This window comes from Fringilla coelebs (assembly GCF_963513975.1).
Source record: "Fringilla coelebs genome assembly, chromosome: 6".
NCBI classification, from domain to species: domain Eukaryota; kingdom Metazoa; phylum Chordata; class Aves; order Passeriformes; family Fringillidae; genus Fringilla; species Fringilla coelebs.
Window position 1 is genome coordinate 22,134,225 of NC_140034.1, and position 22,326 is coordinate 22,156,550.

The following is a 22,326-nucleotide window of genomic DNA, read 5'->3' on the forward strand; positions in this document are numbered from 1 at the left end:
TCTGCTTCATGGAGATAGATTGCATAGAAAAAACTAGTAGCTGCAGGTATTCCAGCACAGGCATAGCTCCTGCAAGTCATCCACACTATTTCCCGGTCCTCTGTCCTTCCCACCCAGATGAAAGGGAAACAATAGTTCTGGGGTTTCGTACTGGCACTGAAGTCCTACTCAGCCTGTAGATGTTGTCTTCTTTATCATGGCAGCTTTCTAGATTTAATGAGTAGAAGGGCTTCAAGCTCGCAGCTCTGCAGGAGTATCTGGCTGCCGGGAAGGGTGGCTTATTTTGAAGGCCTCTAACTCCAAGAGAGCTTTATTTATTCTGGATATTGTGGGATATGGACCCATGTCCACTTTGAATCTGTAAAAGAAAAAGAAATTGTGAAGTACTGTGAGTTGGAGAGCCAGTGCAGAGCAGTGTGATAGGCCTGCCTAGTATGGGAGAATCTCACAGGCATTTACACTAACAGAAAAGGTTCATCCTTGTAGTTTACAAACAAATGCTAGAGAGATTAATCAATGCCTGGAGAGGTTGTAAAGTCTCCTTCTCTAGAGATACTCAAAACCAAGCTGGATGCAGTCTTGTGCCAATTCCTCTAGCAGGGAAATTGGACTGGGTGACCTCCAGAATTCCCTTCCAACCCCAATGATTCTGTGATTGTGTGATTTTCACCACATTTTTACATAATGTGCAGCACAAGATAGGAAGACACTGCTTTTCCTGGGAATCATGCAGCCACTACTTGTATGGGTTTAAGGCTTGATTAATCTTTTCCTCCTGTGTGCAGTATAAGAATAAAGCAAACAGGGACAGAGAACATGGAGTGTGGGCAACCTCAGCTTTTCTAAGGTCATAGATCAGATTTCCCCAGGGGCCTCAAAGAGGAGACCACAATTCATTACTTCCAAAAGAGACAGTATTTATGAAGTAGGAAAATCGTGGAGAGAAGAAACATAAGTGGATAGGGCAGGCAGGAGGGATACTTTCTAACAGGCATAAGGAGCAGCAGAAGGTAAGCTCTGACACCCAGCACAGGTAGATATGTTGAAGAATATCTCAAACTTAGCCTTAATTACCTTTCAGCATTGGCAACTTGAGGCACTAAACACAGATCAGCCATGGAAACCTGCAAATATAGCAGAGAAAAGAGGTCAGAATAACTCAGAATCTGTCCCCTCACACTTCCCAGTGGTGGCAGACTTTGAGACCAGGACAGAAATTATTTTATCAGCCAGTACAGAGGAGTTGTCATGATGATCTAATGATTTAATTCGGCATTAATACTACAGCAACAGTACAAGGAAAGGAACTTCATTGCAGTTACTAGGAGAAGCCATAAGCTTTTAGGCAGCTTTATATTTACCAGCTGATCATTATGACCTCAAGGACACTCTGCTTCTATGGCAACTGCCTCTAAGCAAACACATCTGCTGGCAAGCTGCAGAGGGAGGGAAAGGGGTGTTTGCATGGCTGGAAAAAGTTAAATAAAAAAAATTTTGCTTATTTGCACTGCAGGAGTATCAAGTAGGTCCTGCCAATATCAAGACTTGATATGTGATAGGGCCTCTGTACACAGGCTCAGAGACTTGCAATCTGAAAGGAAAACCTAACAACAGTGCTGTTGGCTGCCTATCTGCACAGACAGACGGCTGCTCCCACGCTGCTCCCCAGGTCACAAAGCCCTGGGTGCCTCTCAAAGTACATGTTATTCTCCAACTTTAGATCTTGTAAGTAGCCTTTGCCTACCAAGGGCTCCATAAGGCTGCTACTAGACATTCCTCTGCATCCCAGAATAATGCAGGAGCCTTTCTTTTTGCTAAGGCTTTTATAGGAAGGATCTTTTGCCTGGCAGTAGAACTAATAAATGGAAGAGGCCTGAGCTGCCTCTAGTTTATAAGGGTCAGAACAGCTTTTATGTGAGCTCTGTGAAATCTGTCCATATTAAAACTGGATGATTAGAGCAGAAAAATACAAGCTGGTCAAAGGTTCCATACAACAGAGCTAAGAAATGAACCCATTGAGCTGATTTTCTTGAGCCAAGCTTTGCCTCTATCACAGGACATGTTGAAGTCCAAATCCCATAAGATGAAATGCTATATCATCTTTTTCCATATCCTCTAGTACCATCCAGATCCTAGATACATCTGCAGAATCTGGCCACCAGCAGGTTATAGGCAGGGACAAGTAAATATCTCCATAACTCTCTGCCAGTCAGGAATGGCCTAAGTAGGATCCATGCAGCTGTTCTTTGTTATGGTGAAGGCACTGCATGTAATTCTAGGCACTGGATGGGGTTGTGCTCTTGTATCCTCAACTAATATTCTTTCCTATTTTAGGGAAAGATACTGGGTTTTTCAGTCCTGCAATAGCACACAGGGCTCTCTCAGATACTTACTTCATCCCCCACACAGTAGCGTCCAGCAGTGTGCTGCAGAATCTGCTCCAGTGCTGTCAAGAGAGGTGGTACACTGGAATGAGGCATTGGAAAGTCAATTGAAAGGGACATCAAACACTTTCTTGACTGGGAATTAGGTACAAGGGCATCTTAACCCCAAGCAGAGTATGCAAAAGGAGCATTTTGGGACAAAAACTAGAAGGAACGGAAATCTCACTATAGTTATGGGAGTCTTTAGGGTTCTTCAGCTTTTTTGGACCCAGGGTGCTTTCAGCTGCTTTAGACAATGCACTTGAAATACTATGAGGATAATGTAGAAATATGTGATTGGGGAGGGGGAAAATGCAAAGGTTCAGTCAGTTTGTGTCAGTTAGGAAGTGAAGATGGGCCTGTTATTGCAGCACATGGGGGAAAGGATTTTGAGGGAACCAAAAGCACTTTATTTCTCTCAAAAAGGCAAAGAAATACTCTGCTGCTTGCTAGACTCTGTGGGAGTTTGCTATTAGGTGTCTAATTAGAAAAGCATATCTATCTATATATATGAAGAACTTCAGAAGTGCTGTGAGCCCTGGTGCTTCAGAATGAATTAACTGCTGCAATGTGCAGAACGGCACCAGGCGTCCTCTCTGCAGCAGTGGGAGTGTTGTATGCACATCTTTGCTCTGAGATCTTGGGGAGCTACCAGTCCTGGACAAGAGACTTTGGGCAGGAAGAGCAATGTTTCTGCCAGCAAGGCAGGAGCCCAGCACACCAGCCTAGGCATATCTGTGGTTCTACTTGAAAAAGGCAAGTAGAATGCCAGTGGTGGAGCATTTTGTAAGGTCAGCCAAAATACTGATCATTTTGGATGTGGGGCGTACCTTGAAAGCCAGACATGATACAGTTCTGAGCCCATTCCATTTTTTTGTCCCCCATTTGTTTCAGGACACTCAGATTCTGTGAAGGCAAAGCAATCTCTAGGTTAGATAACTACTGCTGGCTGGATCTTACCCACTGTGTCATCCAGAGGAGGAGAGGGGAGATGAGGAGTTGCCAAGGCTGAACCCCTGGCCTGAGTTCACTTGGTTGGGTCAGCCCTGACCTCACCTGCACTGAATCATGCACCCTGCTGTATCCTTCTCTTGGCACTACCCTTCTGTAACAGTTGCCAGGCTATGCCTTTGCCTCTTCCCTTTCAGCTGCTCAATTCTCTTCTTCCTAAAACATCCTAGACTCAGCAGTACAACCAAATGGATTCAGCTCTTTCTGGAAAGAACCCTGGATGTTATAGGATTTGCTGTGTTGGAAATAATGTATTGGTGCCATTGGTATCTAGATCAGGCAGAGGTTAAGCAGATTTTATCTGCTAGCACACCAGTCAGAAATTCTGCCACCCAGTTGGCTGGCAACAATTTAAGGAGACTGAGAGTTTCAGAGACAGAAATCCTTTCTGATTTTCTCACTTGCATGGATCTGACACAGCAGTACCTGGAGTGGCTGAATGCCAGAGGCAATGTGATCAGCGATCATTCTCACTTCGGCTCTCTTCTTTGGATCTTGGGGCAGGAGCCTGGGGTTAGGATGTGTCTCTTCTAGGTAATTAATTATAGCTAGCTGTAATGAACAAAGAGATAATGGGAGGTTACTGGAGAGCCAAGGAAAACTTCACATCCTGGACACCTGGGAAAGGGGAGCTGATCCAAGAGAATACAACAGCTTTTGAATGCAGTTTGTTACCAACCTAAAGAACTGAGTAACCCCTCTGACACCTGCCTGTGACCTTGTCATTTGGTCCAGCTGTAATTTCAGGCAAACCATGGAACAGCCATCGAAGTCAGACTACAAACTGCTTAGTGAAAGGTGGAGTTAGGAACCAAAGCAGAATTGAACTTAAATCCTTGACAGTAGTTTCCCGTCAGGGAATATGTGCTATTTCTGTTCCCAAGTGGGATCATAAATCCCACCTCTTTTCCAATGTATAGGTGAGAGCTCTGGGGAAAAAGATGGTACAAAGCCATCCCATCCAGCTTGGGCAGCAGGCTGGAGTGAAAGGTTAAGAGGGTTGTGGCTCATAACTCACCGACTGAGAAAGGGTGATGCCATCAATTTTCAAGGCTGGGACTTGCTGCATTGGATTCAGTGCCTTGAATTCAGCAGAAAACTGTGGAAACAAACCTGAGATTACTCTATAGCCATAAGAAATTATTCTTCCTTGTTTTCTTCTCCCAGAACTCAGTTACCAAATGTTTTTTTCCTTCCTCTTTTTTCTCTCTACCTTAATACTAATCTTTGCAGTAAATTATGCTGTACTATTAGCCTACTAAGCTCTCACTGGGGTTCAGGGATCACTGTATCCTGGCCCAGACTACCTTATCTCTTGATAAAGCACCACTGCAATGCCCAGTGATACTGCATCAGTGCCACCATTACTGTGCCAGTTGTCCAACTCTGCCTTAGCCCATACCAGCCCATTGAACCAGTGGTACCACAACGTGCACAACTCCTTCCTGTGAACCCCCAAGTAAGGCCTCAGTGAAGATGTCTTTTGGCAACCCACCTCTACCTTTTGCAGGCCCTTTGCAATATAATTTAGCAATATAATTTAGCATCTTTTAGACACCCCCATCCCCGCCTCCATACATTTTCTGTTGCTAATTGAATGAGGCTGAGTTTATTTAAAGTGTGGGGCAGCTTCTTTGAGGTCTGTGCTCCAGATATATTCAGCTGCATCATGGTAAGCAGAAGATCTTCAGTGTTATGGATTCAATCACAAATGTTTGAGAGGAGAAAAAGCCTCTAGTCTTCTGCAGTCATATTCTCCTCCTGTCTCACATAGGGAGTACTGGCTGAAAGCAGCTATTAATTACAAAGAAGTGGTGAGGAATTCAGTAACTTTGCCTATGAACTTTCTAGTGCTAATCTCAAGTATTTTAATGATCCCCAAGTTCAGTATCCTGGAGAGGGCAGTGGTATTTTTATCCTTACCTGCTGTCCTCCATCCTTAATGAGGTTCACTGGGACCAGGTCATAGGAAATTCCTTTCAGAGCCAGTGCTAGGGAGAGCAGAGTGTACAGCTTCAAACAGCTACACTGGGACCAGTTTCATTGGTAATGGGTTCAGAAAAATGTTAGCATTTACATTTGGAAAAATGACCTATCCCTCAAGGACGGTGGCCTGAGTCCACTGAGACGCCAGTGCTCTAGCAAATGAAGGACCAAAGTACTAAAGACCAGTCCTGGCAAAACCACTGCATTTTTCAAAATAAGCTTTGCAACTCTTTGCAGCACAGCCTTTCCTGATTCAGCTTATAGAGGGCAGGACCATGTGCTCACCTTTAAAACCTTTCTGTCTCAGTACAACTAGGGACCATTCCCAACCCTGCTTAGGTCTCACGACCCAGGCAGGCCAGAGTCTGAGGCATTATCATGAAACCCTCTTATCTGTTCCCCTCTATTCCACCTGCTCCAGGTAAGATGCTGTCTTCCCCTCCCTCCCCATGGGGAGATGCCTCACTGCTCCAAGCTCATGTTTGCTGACCTCTCTGTTAATAAGTGATTGATTAATTGGGTTAGTGAAGGGGAGGATGCTGCAATATTGAGACAAAAAAAGAGAGATGAACACTGAATCTTACCGATTCGCACTCTCCAAGAACAGGAACTTCGGAAATAGCTGTAAAGTACTGGCTGAGGAAAGGAAGATAAAAGGGTTATATGCTGGGAGCACCAGAATATTGAATGTAAGGAAAAGAATGAATGAGCAGAAGGCATTTCAGGAACTCTAATAGAGGGCCCCTTTATGAAAGTAACTGGTTCTGATTTGGGCATACAGGTAGCATCACTGCCTTCTCATTATCCAGTTGTGCCTGATGTTTCCAGCAACGCACACATGACCTTGAAATTATTCCCTATAAAGCTTCCCTTTGTCCCTATTCAATATTGCTAACTTCTATCCCACCTTAGATTTCTGAAACAATTTCTGTACTGATTGTGCCAAGGACCTGGGTATTTGAATGATATGAAATAGCTTTTCCTACCATGCAGGGAAAAGCCAGATTTCTTTCCAAACAAAAAGAGCTTCTGTTGTTTGAGATGAAAGCCCCGAAGACAGACAATTCATCTCTAACTAAATTATAACACTAAGGCAGCCTTCCCAGATGCTTCCACCCTGTCCAAACTCTCACCTTTCCAGATGCCATGGTAAGTGTGTGCAGTCGTCTCCACAAAATAAAAACAACCTCTGTGTTTTCCCTTTTAACTCAGCTGGCATGGGGAAAGGCTTCTCTCCTAAAACCAATGAGGAAAGGACTTTGCTCCCCAGTCTGTGTCCAGGACACAAAAACCAGCCAATCAGATCCAATCCTGAGTCACTGCCATCACCCTCTCCCAGCCCTGATATCAAAACTATTAACAAGATTTAAGCTTGGAAGCACATTTGGGAACCATTCTTATTTCCATAGCTTTTCATCCAGAAACAAGTAAGATGTCTGAAGAGCCTCCCAGGCTGTCACCAGTTGCCAATGCAGAAATCTAACCCTGGAGAACAAAAAATTTAAAACCAAAGCATGCAGAATTTCTGTTTCACTAGGGAATGACTGCTAGCTTTGGGACTGGGCTGCCTTTGCAGGAAGATTCCATAGTGTGCTCATGTAGCTCCCCTCCCACCAGTATTGGCCAGTACAGGGGATTTTCTACATTGCAGATATGGGAGAAGCTGCTACTCTGCCCTCAGACCAACACAGTGTAAAATAAAAGACTGTGCGCTTTTTTTTTGTGTCAGAGCCTTTTCTTTCCACACAGGAAATTGGTACCCATGTATATCTCTAAATAAACCTGTAATCTTGCTTACACAGATCTCATGGCATGCCATGGATCTCTCTGTGTCTCTACCCTCCCAAAATACATAAAATTTTTTTCTAGAGGCTTGGCAGCAAGACAAAAGAAAACAGGGATATGCTCAATTATAGTCTCTCAACAGAAAACCAGAGACACTGGTGATCTCTGTGCTCCAGTCCTCTTTGTAAACTTCATGCTTCTGTTACAGTTCAGATTGGCTCAAATAACTTCAAATGAGGTATGTCTTTGACTAAATTAGTCAGATTTATAAGTGAGGAGGGAAGAGATGGAAAGTACTGGTAACACTTTAGTGGATAAAGTATTTACTGATTTTCTTAAATTCTCCTGGGATCAGGGCATTAGAAATAATCAGCTGGGTTCATTTTTTAAATGTCTACCCTGCTGAGTTTCAGGCTTCAAAAGAGAAAATAGACCAGTAATGAGATACTAATTTTACTTGCTTTTCCTGAGGACCTTGCTAATGATTTTTTGGCTCAGAAATTCATGTCCTTCACTATGTCTATTTTGGACTCTGGCCTCTCAGCCAGCACAGACATTTCTCCTCATCCTCTCTGCAGTTCTTTTTTGGTTTTACAGCCTGTGCTATCATTTGGAATAAACTGTGCTATGCTAATTGCCTTGGTCTATAATTTCAAGGCCCTGGGGGATTTCACCGAAAAGAACATGGAAACAAACACATTGTTCAGCTGGGAACTGTCTCCAGAGGCTGGAGCATGGAGTGATCTCTTGAGTTCACGCTGTTTTGCTCCTAGCAGCAGAGCAGATCCCATGCAAAAATAATGAGCTAAGTAAAGTCTGGAGAAAACAGAAATGTTTCGTCCTTAGTGGACAGATCCCAGAGTGACACTGTGCCTTCCTCAGAGGAAATGCTGAGTGTGGTCCAGGGAAGTCTCAGGAAAGAATTTCCTGCATTTACAACCCTGTGGGATAAAATCCCCAAACCCTGCAGTTTAGACTGGCTGGAGCTGGGATGACAGCAGGAGGACAGGATTTGCTTCATGTCTACTGAGAGTTCTGGTTTAGTTCTGTTTTCATTTCTGGCAATCTGTGAGGAAAGTTTAGGCTTAAATAGCAGTCCAGAGTAAAAATTTGGAAAACACACTTCTCTGTTGTGAAAGATGGAAGAAATGCCCCAAACTTTGTATGTTGACCTCTTAGGTTTTCTGTCTTCTTCAGAGTGGTACGGTCTACTCCGGATACCACCTCTTCCGAGGTGATGTACGGGATGCACTTGGAAAGGCCAAATCTCTCACCTTTCCTGAGACCCATCATGCCCAGCAGCCTGCACTCATACACTGCTCCTCGGGGGCTGCCGTAGGGGACACCTCGGTGCCCGAAAGGCACACCTTGTACTCCGCTGGGTTCAAATGTAAAGCAGAAAGAACAGATTTGCTCCTAAATTCTCAGTAACTCTTCAGCAGGACTTGGTGTGAACAGTGCACGTGAATAAAATATGGTAAGTAAGCAGCACCGCTAAAAGCATTAGCACAGTAAAGTATTTTATTTAGCACGGGGTTAAATTCCTTGCTTTCCACTGCGACGGGTGCAGGCAACGGGGTCGCGGTCCTCCCGGGACCGGCCATCCCGGCCTTCCCGCGGTGCCGGGGCACCAGAAGCCACAGCCGGCGACAAGGCCGAACCGAGCGAGGCCCGCGCAGGCCGAAGGCGGAGACCCGCCGTCCCAAGCCCCGCTCCCACCGGCCGTGGCGCCGTCATCGCCCCCCGCTCCCCTCCCGCCCCGCGGGGAGAGCGCGGAGCCAGCGGCGCGTACCTTGGCGGCGGCGGCGCTCATCGCCGTCCCGGCCTCCGCTCAGGGCTCGGCGGCTGCCGGCGCCGCAACGCCGGGACTGCATCCCCCGGCGTGCCCCGCGCCCCGCCCGCACTCCGGCCCACCATGCGCCGCGCCCGGCGCGGTGCAGCGCGCGGCGGGTGCCCGCGGATGCCGCCGCGCCAGCGGGAGCCCCGCCGGGGGCCGGGGCGGCCGGCGCGTCCCGCCGTCCCGCCCGCCGCCGCCCGCCCGGCCGCCCTGGCCCTCGTCACCCTCCTCAGCTTCGCCTCCCGCTTCCACCGCCTGCGGGAGCCGCCGCACGTATGGTACGGCCCAGGGCGGGGCGTGCGCCTCTCCGGCCGGGCACTGCCCGGGCTCCGCGGTGCGGGTGGGTGCGCGTCCGCCTTCTCCCGGCACTGCGGCCGGGACTGCACCCTGGCTCCCGGCCCGCGCCCCTTCCCCGCCCCGCCGTGGGAGGGATCCCTGTTTATCCCAGGCAGGTGGGGGACGGGACATGGCAGTGAGGGCCGCAGGAAGGGCTGCGCTCTCCGGACAGCCCGGCCCGGCCCCTGCGCCCTCCCCGCTGCCCTCGGGCCGTACTGCAGGGAGGGCACCGGGCCCCGGGGAGGGCATTTTGGGGATCTGTGCAACAAACCGGCTTTTTAACCTCGCTAAGGTCAATTCGGAATCAAAAGGGCAAACCAGAGGTTTTGCAGTGGTAATACACAACTCTTTAAAAAAAAGGACATTTTCTACAATGGCTGCGATGCTCTCCATGATTTCCCACTGAGTATAACACATTGTCTTATATGGAATGTATGACAGTAACCCTCTATACTATAAAAAGCATAAGTAAAAAGGTCTTCCTGGATTTTTTTTTTTTTTACCTCTCTTCAGCATTGTAGCAGATTGGTTATTGTGGTTTGTGTTTTGTTGGTGTGTTTTTTCCAGTTGGGATGAAACGCATTTTGGGAAGATGGGAAGTTACTACATTAATCGGACCTTCTTCTTTGATGTCCATCCCCCTTTGGGGAAGGTAAACTGCTTTTCTGTTGCATGTTTCGGAAGCCACAGGAGTGGGCCAATCAAAGTCTCTGCCTTCTGGCCAAAGGATGTGGTGAACAACAAAGTCCTTCCTAACTGTCGTTAACACCACGTCAATTTGCATTCTGTGTCCAGAGCCTCAACTTGCAACTTTTTGTCTTCACAAAAAATGCTTCAAATATAAGAAAACCAAACAGTATTGCATGTTGGGTTTTTGAAAGGCTTGTCCCGAAAAAACAATGTGACAGTTGGAGGGCATATGTAATAGAAGCCTACATTTTAAAGGAAGCAAACAGTTCCTGATAACTTGTAACAAATGAGATGCCTGTCACAAATGACCTTCAGAGCGCTGATTTCCTGTTCTGTAAATGAACTTGTTTTAGCAACAGTGTGTAGTGTGGATGAAGGTGCATCCCCCTGCTTTGTCAAGGTTATCTTCCTTTCAGACAAAGTCTCCTGAAACTAAAGGGATAGGGAGCTATGGGAGACTACAGGATTCTCTCTGCTCAATTCTACACCTCTTATTTTTCTTGAGCTTGTATCAGCCTTAGAGTCTCTTGCAAAAATAATTCTGATTTTGCCTTTAGACAAAGGGCAGTATGTACATATATGATATCTGTAAATAAACTCTTTTTTTGGATGATGTGTCTGAATTATTTGTCCTCTGAATCAATGTGGCTTCTATAGAAATCTTACCTGCTGCTAGCCTGGATACTTTTTCCTCCAGTGTGATATTCCTGACCAGTTTTTTCATGTTTTCTCTTCAGATGCTGATTGGACTTGCTGGCTACCTTAGTGGATATGATGGTACATTTCCTTTCCAAAAGCCAGGGGATCGATATGAGCAGCACAACTACGTAGGGATGAGAGGGGTAAGGCTCTGCAGGCTACTGTCAAGCTGGTTAGCTTTCCTGTGCCTTTCAATACAGAGTGTTCCATCTTAAGAACAGCTCTCCTTGATCAGGTCAGAGGTCTGTTTAGCCTTGTGCCTTGTCTTTAAGCTCCTTTGAAAAGTGTTAGTGGTTCTATCGTGAATAAGTCTTAATGTGTGTCTGTGAGAGGCCAGGTAAGAAATTAAGGTGAAAATTGAGGGCAGCTCTTCCTGCTAATTAGTGAGACTACCCTGCTGCATGGGATGGATACCTTGCTTTGTCTGCAAAGCAAACATTGCTGAGGTTGAGCTTCTCTCACTCCATCGTGCCTGGCTAATCTCCTGGGGAGCCAAGGGTATCGAAAAGCCAGGATCATCCACTGTCACCTGCACTTTGCCACCACTGGTGACACTAAGCTGAGTACGCTGATGGAGCCTGGGACAGCAGGGCAGAATTCAGAGGTGTATTTGATCTGAAACCCTGGCTCTACTGCTTTCTAGGCAGATGAAGAGCCATATAACTGACAGCACATAAGTCAAAAGGAGAAACAGTGGCCAATTTTTGCTACCTAGAAGGAAAACTGAAAACTGGGAAGGCACGTTTTCTTAGTTTAGTTTCCATAAGTTCACAGTTTTAGATTTCCCTGAGCCAAAGGTGGGAGAGGTGCTAGAAACAGACATTAAAGATAATAAATTCTACTGTGGTCTTGTTTTCATTTGTTTTGATTTTTCCTCTTTCTCCTCCAACTATCCTTGGTCTCATTTGTGTAGGAGAGGGGAATCTGGTCTGCTTAAGATTTGTATTTTGTTCTTAGCTTTTGTAATCTAGTGTTTTGTTAAAAAAAGGCTGAATGTAGTGGATATGTAGTCCACCTACTTGATGCATCCATTTATAAATATCTGGTGTAGTCTAGCAAGAATGTGACTGGCTGTTGTTACTGACACCACTGTAGAAGAGAATAAGCCTCTGTCCTCTAAGCAGTGTCTTTGTTCAGTTGGCTTTTCTCCAATGTCCTTTGTGACTCAGTTCAGCTGCTGCAACACCTCCTGTTGTAGGTATGGAAGATGAAGGAAAGGAAAGGGTGTGAGCTCTTGTCCATCGTGGGTGGGGTTATAACTTCTGCCATGATCTTTTCCTGCAGTTTTGTGCGTTTCTTGGCTCCTGCCTGGTTCCTTTTGCCTACCTCACAGTGTTGGAACTGTCAAAGTCACTGCCAGCAGCCTTACTCACGGCTTTCATCCTTATTTTTGGTAGGTCTTCCTGCTACAGCAAAATTGAGTATTTTAATTGTTCAAATAATTTAATTTCTGGATTGCTATGTGTTACCTAACCAGGGGATATTTGGGTTAATGAGAGACTTTCTCAAAAGCAAAGTAATTCCACTTTTTTTAATGTATGAGGCTTTTTACTTGGTGGTCTTCTTAAGAACTTTGCAGTTTTGTTTAGTTCATAGGTACTTCTATTATTTGCATAACCAGAGTATTGGGTTAGATCGCACCTTAATTTTAAAATTTTTTATAAGGTGGGTCGTCAGGAATGATTTTGCCCACTAGTGAAATATTGATGTTTCCTGTATGAATTATAGATAACTTTAACAACCCCTGCATTATTTTAGAAGAGTTCACAATAAGAAATTAATAAAGTTCCTTGTTGAATTGAGTCAAGTGGAGAAATTTACCTTGCAAATGAAGTTACCAAAATAGGAGTTTTGTAAGGACACACAGGTATTGAGAAATGGAGACTTAAAATATCATTTTTTATAGGTACCATCTGAAAGATGACTTCCTCTGGCATTATGGTTGTGCCTTAGGTAGATAATTGTTGGCTGTAATTAAGTCCATCTGAATATGTTACCTGCACTTTACAAATGGTGTTTCACAGATACTGCTGTACTGCCTTTTGTTGTTGTATTTTTTTTTATTTTTGTTTTGTTGGGCTTTTTCCTTTGTTATCCAGATAGAAGATGAAATGTTATGATCTCCTTCTGTTTCTAAAATTTCCCACCTTCTTCTTCTCTTGACTACACTGAGGAAGCTGAATTCCCACAACCTTAGATTCACTTTGCAACTGCAAGTCTTTCTGACATTGCTGTGTGCCTCTTTGCAGATACAGGATGTATTACACTGTCCCAATATATTCTGCTGGATCCCATTCTAATGTTCTTTCTCATGGGAGCTGTTCTGAGTATGGTGAAATGTAACAGCTGTGCAGACAGGTAAGATAAGAATGATAATTTTGTTAAACTATAGATATTTAACTGTCGCACAATTAAAGTGATGTCTGTAATTGGTGATGTGTGAATGATTGAAGTGAGATTATTTCAGGAAATTTGAAGCTGAAAATGACTGTTGGTAGCAGAGAGAAATTTTTACTCTGAGGGTCTGTGTAGTTAGGGAGAAAGTGCCTGGAGTACACCAATTTACCTGTGACTGTAAGCACCTTTAAAAATCCTGCTGTCTGAGGTAAACAGTATAATTTGTTTGGTTTAGAGAAATGGCTACAAAAGCTTAGAGGGAAGGTAGCCAGAATGATTCTGAATAAAGTAGTCAAGTTGTTAAGGATGTGTGCTATAGACCCATCCAGAGAGGGTGGTGGTTTATAGGTATTGGGATGTGTCAGAAGACTTCTTTGTGGCTGGGCTACACAGAGTAGTTTCCTTGAAATGCATCCCAAATTCAAAGACATAAAAAGTGGAAATTCTGTGTTATATATGAGCAGTTTTTATTCCATGAAACATTCCAGAACTGATCATATCAATCTTAGTGTGTCTGCAGTTTGTGTGGCTGAAATGCAGCCTGCAGCATCATGTACAGCTGTCCAAGGCCATCCTTATCTACAGCACATTCCCCAGGGAATGCAAGCACTAAATTACAGGGCAGTGCTTGATCAGCTCTGTGTGCCTTGACCTGCATTTATTTTTCATATCTTAGAACTAATCCTGTTGTCAAGGTAGTTGATGCTCTACAAATTAAAAGCCAACTCTAGCTATTGTGTTGCTTAGCAGGGCATGGAGATTTTGTCTAGTTGAAATAAAAGCATCAGGGCATTAGGAATCGGAAGGAAAAAGGTTTTAAATTCTGCTGTCATTTTTTCTCATCTCTTTTCTATGGTTCAGTTTTATGTCAGTTTAAAATTCGTTTGCTTTTTGCTGCAGCTTTTGTTTATGTTTTGGATAAGGCTTTTTTGCTTTAGGGCAGGTGGCTGCTCTTTGCCTCTTGTTCTTCTCCATGTCTTTAAATTTCTGAGAGAAGTAAGTTTGCACTTTATGGAGCAAAATTCTTGTTTCTGTTTTCAGAACTTCCATGTAGTCAGACTTTCTTCACACTAGTATTTTAGCTTATACCTGCTGTCTGTATTTCCATCCTTAAATGGGAGATCTAGGGTTGCCCCTGGCTTAAGTGTACCTGAAGCCTGTATCAAGGCTTCACAAGCCTGTATCTGAAACCAGTATCCTTGTGTGATTTTAAACTAAATGAAAAACTTGTTTTTCCACTTCTTATGGGTTCCTGAGAAGATGGACTGTAATTTTGTGGGGTAACTGATCTGTTACTTATTTTTGTGATTGTAGGCTGCCCATTCACATAGCTGTCATTTTTTTTACTGACTTGCTCTACTGGTCCTGCAGGCCATTTTCTGCCTCCTGGTGGTTCTGGCTGAGTCTGACTGGTGTGAGCCTTGCTGGAGCAATGGGGGTAAAATTTGTTGGCCTTTTTGTAGTCCTCTTGGTTGGCTTGAACACAATCTATGACCTATGGGACTTGCTGGGGAACCTCAGCCTGTCACTGGTGAGTTTCAAAGGCTTTTCTTGACTTTGTTTCTTTGTTTTGTTTGCTTTGTAATTTTCCTAGTCTTTGACAGCCGTGCAAGTACCCAAACAGGGGTACTCTGTCTGGAGCAGAGAGGGGCATCTGATATGGTGATGAAAAAAGGAGATTAAGGTTATAATGAAAAATTATTGCCACACTTTTGAAAAAAAGCAAACATATTAGCAGGACATAATAGTATGCAAGCGCAGCTGAAAGATTGTTACGTTTTCCTGAGAGAAACTGTTACCATTCCAGTTGGCTATATTTTCAGTCTAAGTTAAAAATGCTCATTGGGAATGGCTTTACAGTGGCCCGAAGCAAGATGTTGTTCTGCGCTGTTACCTGACCTTCCAAGGAGTATGTGCTACCTGGCCACCTGGTTTGCATAAGCAGTGTGAGCTCAGGCTCTGCTTCCTGAGAGTAAAGTGACAGAGGCTGCATAGCAGGAGCATCATGAGGCATAGAAATGCTCTACAACCTGCAGTATCCATAGCCAGTTAGAGGATGAAGACAGCCATAGCCTGCTTGATTTCACACACATTTAGTTCTTCTAAGCTTTAAAAAACTTGCTAGTGGGTTTGAGTGTCCTTGTCTAATATATTGCATTTTATGTTTGCGAAGTGTGAAATCTGCCATTTGGAGAAACGCCTTGATGTACCATTTGCTGTCTTGCAACCAGCAGGAACACAAATTCTTCAGTCATATCTTTTAAAAGGTGTTCAGTTCTCCTCTTGTCTTGGCTTCTTTTGAAGCTTGAAAATTCTGGGTTTTTTCCCCTTCTATTTTTGTCTTGTTTGTCCTATAAACAGTGGGAGCATGAGGGGGACTTCTTCTATTCCTCCTGTGTGATTTGTTTTCTTTGATTAATGTGAATCAATATGGGCTGCAAAGATTCAATGTTCCAACTCCAGAGAAACACTTCTTGAGCAGTCAGCTAATTGCATTTGAAATAGAACAAATCCATCATGTCTAAGCTTTGTGCCAGCAGACAGCTGCACAATGATTTCATTTGTGCTGCTGGCAGCAAAGGCAGCAACCCCCCGAGTGTTAGAATATGTAAAGAAATTTACTCCAGAAGGTAGATGCTTTCTGAATAGCTATTTGGCAACCGTGGTGCTTGAGAAGAGGGAAAAAAAAGGTGAGGATTAATCTCCTGAAAACCTGAATAACTTACCTCTGCATTTGTTACGGAGCTACTCATGATTATTTACATGAAATGTTTTGGGGACTAACTTGATTTCTAGAATTCTCAGCTTGTGTTGGTCCATTGTTCTGGTTTGTTCACTGCTGTCTTTCACATGCACTTTCTTTTCTTTGACTTTGCATTGAAGTCTGTAGTTAAAGAAAACCATTTCATGAAATTTGAAGCATACTGAGGCTTTTCTAAGTAGAGAACTGGAGGGTAGTTCGTGTGCCTCTCCACTGCCTATATTTGGTTATGTATCATCAATCAGCATTAGTTTCTAAGTGTCCAGTGGTTATTAAATGTTCTGCTGAAGTACTTGAACGGAACAGCTTTTTCCTTTGTTGAATTCACTGAGTTTTGCAATGTGTTCAACTTTTTCCATTCTTTCTGAATGATTTGGTTCTGGTACTAAAGGATGGAGAATTATTAGCTTAATGATTATGATAGGTATCACGTTAAAGAATATGTAGAATAGCAAGTGCATCTCCTTTCATCCACTTTGAAGTTAGTGTGGCCATGTAGCAAACAGTTTTTGCTATTTAATTTTTTTCTTCTTCCACAGCTATTTATTATCCACCCTCTATTTTACATAATTTACTGTACTACCAGCAGTGTCAGTAGGATGTGAAAATGTAATAGCTTCTTTGGCGTCTGTTTGCAAAACACATTTTCAATTGGTTGAAATAAAATATTTTGCTTTCATTTTGGGACATCTGAAGAGCTGGTTTTGCTGCTGACTTCTCTGTAGCTTCTGGCTGAGCTAGAAGTTGCAGTGTGAGAGCATCCTTGCTAAGCAAGGTGATTTCTGTAAGTAAAGCATATCTAGATCCCCAAGATGTCCTGGTTACATTCACATTTGCATAGACTTATTGGGGGAACAAATTTTCATTTTCTCTCTTGCTTAGCTTTGGTAGTTACTGTTTTGGGAGCAATCTCTTTGCTAGGATTTTGGGTCAAGATGTGTACCACTGATAAACAAGTTAAGGTCTTTGCTCTCAAAGTATTTTCAATGGGGGCTGCCCAACCTCCTTTGCCAAAGTTAGGGATGCTCAGCACTTTGGAGCACTAAACTCTCCTATTGCCTATTTTTGTCTTTTTTCCCCATGACCCTAAAATTTTGAGGTACCATAGCTCCAGCTTTTGGAGATGCACAGCAAGGTCTGCCTCAGCTTTTACCTCTCTCTGGGCCTTTCTGAGGTAATTCTACAACCTGGTGTGCTTTCTTGCACAGCAAGCTCCAGCCATAGGACTGCTGCTCAGAGTCTTGTGAAATCAGGGGTGAAATTGTTCCTGCACTGTTTGATCCAGATTGTGTTTGTTACAGGTCATGTTTGGGAAGCATTTACTGGCTCGTGTACTCTGCCTCATCGTCCTCCCGCTTGCCCTGTACACGGCTATGTTTGCTGTTCATTTTGCAGTGTTAAACAGAAGGTATTTCACAATGTTTTCTCCAGAAGAATTACTTGTCTTTGCTTTGAATTAAAGGCTATTGGTTATATAGTAGTCCACTTTCAGTGTCAAAAGCGGAGCCACAAGCTGTGTCTCTTTGTTTAATTCCCTTCCCCAATTCTCTGGCCAAGCTGGCAGTGAAATTGAATTTGAGCTTGAGACTTTCTGAAATGCCAAGCAAGTAACCTAACGAAACCTCCTGTCTCATTTTTCCCCTCTTCTCTTTCTGGGACCTGAAAATGCCTCAGCTTCATTCTTTGTCTTTTTGTAATTAAAAAGTCATTGCGGTCCTGAAAAATGGCTATGATTAAAAGAGTCTGAGTGTGCTTGAAGGGAGGGCTCTTTCCTGAATGCTTGCAACCAACGGTTGCTTTTTACAAGGCAAGAGCTAGTAAAATGGTCATGTTTTCCATATGCCAGCATTAAAAAATAAAGTGAATAAGCATTTCACTGTAGAAAAAGAATAGAAAAATAAATCAGTTATTTTTCAGTTAAAGTCTACTGGTCTTACCACTAACCTCTTAGCAGCAGTAAGACTACAGGTGTCACAGAGAAAGCTTTGTTATATCTGTCATGACAGTGGGTCAGTTTATTTGTTGTAAGAACACCCCCAAAGACAGTTCTGATGTTTTGTGCAGTGCCAGCATGTACATTTTTGTGATCTCAAGTCCTTGCAGCTCTGGACAATTTCATGCAAGACTGTCTCTATCTGCTGTGGTTCACAACATTAGAGAAGTGTGCCTCTTAAGGGAACTGCAATCACTCTTGTTCTTCAGATGCCCAGTCTGGTTTTATAATTTTTCTTCTGTAAAAACAACTTGGTAATGCATGACAAAGGTTTGTATGTTGCTTAGTGAGACCTTGAATTGTCATGTTCTTTGCTGTCTTTTGTAGTGGTCCTGGGGATGGTTTCTTCAGTTCAGCATTTCAATCCCAGCTGATTGGGAACAATCTTCATAATGTCTCTGTTCCAGAGCGTGAGTGTCCACATGAATAAAGCACTCTGAATGTTGTCAGTGTACATGAGAACTTAAATAGAAACAGTGTCCCTGTGACTCAGTGCAGGGCAGTGTGAATTATGCCTTCCATGGTCAAGGTCAGATCCATGCTTTTCCTCTGCGCAGTTTTATGTATTGACAGAAAGAAAAAGGCTGAAAATACCACCATGTTCAGTGCATGGTCACTAGTCTTTTATCATATTCCATCTAGGAAAGATGCCATTTTGAGGGGTTTGACTTGTGTGCATGCATCTTGTTATTCTTTGGTTCTGTATTGCTTGAAACAACAAAATGATGTTTTTCCTGTTCACCTTAGATTTGTAGGTGTTCAGATGTGGGATTTGTTTCCAAAATATTTGTAAATGGAAGCTATCTGCTTTTGTGACACAGCGTGCCGCTGGTCCAGCTGTGTTGTGTTCAGAATGCATCTGAATTTAGCAAAAAGAAGGCTCTGTGGTTGTTCCTTAATCCTCAGGTTAGCTAGGGACTACTGAGCCTTTAAAATGGTTTAGCTTTCTGATTACTTCAGCTATTTTCTGGCTGTTCCCTGCTCCAGAGCTGTCACTGGGGGAGCATCAAGTCTGTTCTCCAAGGCTGAGTTCTCTCACTTTTCTTGGGGTGCTAGGAGGGAAGATGTCTTAAGCCAGTGTAGCAGCTCTGCTATCCAACAGCTGAGCTTGCCTCCCTTCCCTCTTGTATTGCTGTAGGGGTCAGCAGTGTTATACTCTTAGGGAAAACTATCTCAAAACTTTCATTATGAAATTACAAACAAAGGAATGCCTTACCACATCTGTTTATGTTAAAGCTTAGTGGGAGAGTTTCAGGTGTTTCAGCCAAATATTATGTAACATTTTCACTGAATCCTGGTTAGGGAATGGGAGATAAGCTTGCAGTGGGCCCTGTGCAGTAATGTGTTGAACAGGAAACAAACTTCCATCTAAACAATGGAGAGTGCATGCTTAATTGAGCACTGTAGGCTAGCTGGGGGAGATACAGGAGAGCTGCCTTTTGTCTTTTTTCCTCCCTCTTTCTCATGCAGATTTGGCATATGGGTCTGTGGTGACAATGAAGAACCTTCGGATGGCAGGGGGATACCTGCACTCCCACTGGCACCTCTATCCGGAGGGCGTTGGGGCTCGCCAGCAGCAGGTCGGTGTGCTGTGCTGCTACTGCCTGTGTCTACAACCACTGGGTTACTGTCTTTGGATTTGGCATTAGGGGCCAAACTGGTAGGAGCTGTGTGTTTACTCAGCACCTGTTACCCTCTCAGTGCCACAGCTGTGCACTTGGCTTAGGACTCTGACTAAAAAGGAGGCTTGAAGAGAGCATACCACACTGCACCAGAGGGGTGGCTTACAGTAACAAGGCTTTGCAAGACACCGTCCATAAATGGAGTCCAAGAAGACTTCAGAATAGTTTTCCATAATGAAAGTGACCTCAAGGAAATCTGTAAAACTTGGCTTAAAACAAGTACATTATTTACAGCTTTTCTGGCTCTATATTAAAAGCAAGGGAATAGAACTGCTGTATATTGTTTTTACTCCAGCCACTGGCCTCTGAGAACTTACATGAATCCCTCTCCTTTGTGCCTTGCTTCCTTCATCTGTCACCAAAGAATTTGCTCAATAAATTAGATACTGTGCATTTGTAAGCCAATGTAGCCATATGGAAACCATCTGAGCTAAGGGCTTCTCATTAAATGATTAAGCAATAAGTGAAAGTACAAATCAGAAATCATGTAACTATCTCTAATTAGGAAGTACAAACATTAAGTGGATTTCTTATTTTTGTCCATCATCATCAAGCTTCACAAATCTTTGCTGTTTCTGCATTTTTACCAAGATGTATTCTGCAGTTTGATTATTGGTGTCTAAAAATTGTTCTGACATCCTTGAAAGAAAGCTGCCAGAGAAACACAAGTGTTTGGTTTTTAACTCCCTGCTGTCTCTGCGGCTAGGTGGAAGTTTTCAGAAGTGAAAACTTTGTCTCAATCTTTTTTCCCTGCTGCTTGTCATAATCAGAATTTCTAGTACTTTAGCATGACATTTATGTTTATTACAGTGTATGGAGTATGCTAGACTGCCTCAAGCACAGGCAAAACTGGAGTGCAGATCATGCTTTTTGACACTAAAAGCAGTGAAAGGCAATTTGGAGAGGACACTAATGGGAGTTCCTTGTGGGAAAGGGTGGAGAGTTTCCTGTCCTGATGGTAGGACAACAGTAGGGTTCTAGGGTGGTTTCAAGGCTCTGGAGAGGGAAAGAAAATTTCAGAGAGGAATTTGGAGGAGATTTAGAGAGGAAAAAGTGATCTCTCTGCTTCCACTTTCTCCTCCTCTCCTGATGGCTTGACCTCAAGGTATGAAGTTCTACCTCCAGCTCTCCTTTTTTTCCCCATTGACAGACACTCCTCTGTTCTGCCTCTCACCCACCCACTGGGCCATCTGCTCCCACCTAGGAGAGAAGCACTGGGCTAGGGTCCCACAGAGTAGGGCTTGCTGCTCTCTAAGAGGAGGGTGGGCAAAGGGAGTACAGTTCCATGTGCTCTGGGCAGCAGCAGCCTGGAATAAGATGCTCTTTGTGTCCATGGTAGCAGTAGATGCAGTTACTCTGTGAGGCTGAGCAGGCTGGCAGGGGTTAGCTGTGTAGCTGTAATGGGTGATCCCTGAATCCTTACCTTGCCTGGATCTTTTGGCAGATACTGTGGTTGTCAGAGTCAGCCCGTTGTCAGAAATCTCTAGTGTCTGTAAAGCCAGTGCTGCTTCTGTCTCCTGGTTCAAATAGTGGTCAGTGGTTATTCAAGAGCTCTGGTTTGGATGTCCTGTCATTGTAGAAGGAGCCTCTGAATCAGGGTGAGGTGAGGTCAGGCTGTGTTTGGAGGCTGTTGGTGCATGTGAACTGCCATGAAGTGTGGTGCTTCTGGCTAAGAGGTATCATCTGGGTTAAGGAGTGCCCCATAACTGGTTCTCCAGGGGGCAGTGTTATAAAAGTAATCCCAGGACTTCTGTGTGGTTGGTGCATTCATTTGGGGCTTTGATTTGCTGATGAATGTGTGACTGCTATCAACAGCTTTTTTCTTGTTATGTAAAATAATTAATCCTGCCATTTCAGGTCACTGCTTACTTACATAAAGATTTGAATAACCTGTGGATCATAAAGAAACATGACTCAGATACAGGTAACAAAAACCAGTTAAGTGCCTTTTATAACTGCTGCTTCTGTTTTTCATGTCAATATTCTAAGTTCTTTCCAGGGCAGAGTATCCTTCAAGGATATGAGGGGGAGATGAGGAAGAACAAGGGGAAGCTGTCTCTTGATTTACATTGTGTGTGTGTCTACTGTGTTTTTGGTTCTTCTTCAGATTGTACAGCTGAAGTAAATAAGCTTTTCTTAGCTGAAGGTTGCATTGACAATTTTTCAACTGTGTAGGACTGCAAATAACAGCAGAGAGGAAATTCATCTGAACTGAGTTAATATTTATTGCAATCTGTTATTGTGGCTAAGAGTCTTGGGAAAGCTGGGTCCTGTTACTGTCTGGTACATTGTGTTTGACAGATTTTTGTGGGTGATTGCTTGGGACAAGATAAGAGTACTGAATGTGATTATCTATGGCTTGTGCAGAAAGCTGTTGGTTTAGATTATGTAGTGTATGTAGCTGAGGCATGCTTGGTCTGGCAGCTTCCTTTTCTTTACCTGATGCATGTGTTTATAAAAATTAACAAGAATTGTCTAAATAGCAAAAAGCGTAAATAATGTAGATATATAAGAAAAATTATAATCAGTGTTGCAAGAGTCATTTATAGTTCACATTCTTTGGAGTAGCTCTCAGGGTTAGAGTTTAGAGCAATGTTTTACATCAGGCTTAGGTTCAACACAACTTTGCTTTATTATCTGCTTGAGGCATGAGCATCAGCAAAAAACTTTCTAAGACTCTGGTAAGTTTGTCAGTGCATTGATATGATTAGTTTGTCTTCCTTCAG

The 22,326-nt window shown here is 43.6% G+C and overlaps 2 protein-coding genes across 6 annotated transcripts in view; one reads left to right on the forward strand and one right to left on the reverse strand.

Annotated features, from left to right (window-relative positions):
* On the reverse strand, positions 1–9,095 carry GSTZ1 (glutathione S-transferase zeta 1). Of its 2 annotated transcripts, none has more exons than XM_084208507.1 (9): positions 8,998–9,095; positions 6,005–6,056; positions 5,358–5,425; positions 4,453–4,533; positions 3,861–3,986; positions 3,254–3,329; positions 2,394–2,446; positions 1,075–1,124; positions 1–358 (listed from the first exon to the last, which is right to left on the reverse strand). In XM_084208507.1, exons 1-9 carry the CDS (start codon positions 9,016–9,018, stop codon positions 232–234), a joined length of 654 nt encoding a protein of 217 aa, XP_084064633.1. In that variant the 5' UTR covers positions 9,019–9,095; the 3' UTR covers positions 1–231. The 2 variants fall into 2 exon arrangements, with proteins under 2 accessions (XP_084064633.1, XP_084064634.1); XM_084208508.1 differs by lacking the exon at positions 8,998–9,095 and adding an exon at positions 8,480–8,747.
* The window catches only part of POMT2 (protein O-mannosyltransferase 2), a 27,908-nt gene continuing 14,639 nt past the window's right edge, over positions 9,058–22,326 (forward strand). For all 4 annotated transcript variants that reach the window (XR_014616278.1, XR_014616279.1, XM_084208502.1 and 1 more), the window contains exons 1-10: positions 9,058–9,320; positions 9,946–10,030; positions 10,806–10,910; positions 12,052–12,160; positions 13,017–13,125; positions 14,536–14,695; positions 17,227–17,333; positions 18,246–18,328; positions 19,389–19,498; positions 21,458–21,524. Coding sequence is in view for 2 of the 4 variants with exons in the window: in XM_084208502.1 (XP_084064628.1) it covers positions 9,121–9,320; positions 9,946–10,030; positions 10,806–10,910; positions 12,052–12,160; positions 13,017–13,125; positions 14,536–14,695; positions 17,227–17,333; positions 18,246–18,328; positions 19,389–19,498; positions 21,458–21,524 (1,135 nt within the window). In the remaining 2 variants the exon portion in view is untranslated. The remainder of the gene's footprint in view (positions 9,321–9,945; positions 10,031–10,805; positions 10,911–12,051; positions 12,161–13,016; positions 13,126–14,535; positions 14,696–17,226; positions 17,334–18,245; positions 18,329–19,388; positions 19,499–21,457; positions 21,525–22,326) is intronic.

What these genes read in the sequence shown, in the direction of transcription:
- GSTZ1 (XM_084208507.1), bottom strand. Translation starts at nt 9,018, where the DNA reads ATGAGCGCCGCCGCCGCCAAG. An exon ending in CTGGCATTCAGCCACTCCAG is followed by an intron (nt 3,330 to 3,860) that starts GTACTGCTGTGT and finishes TTGCCTTCACAG; the next exon opens with AATCTGAGTGTCCTGAAACA. An exon ending in CAAGTTGCCAATGCTGAAAG is followed by an intron (nt 359 to 1,074) that starts GTAATTAAGGCT and finishes TTTCTTTTACAG; the next exon opens with ATTCAAAGTGGACATGGGTC.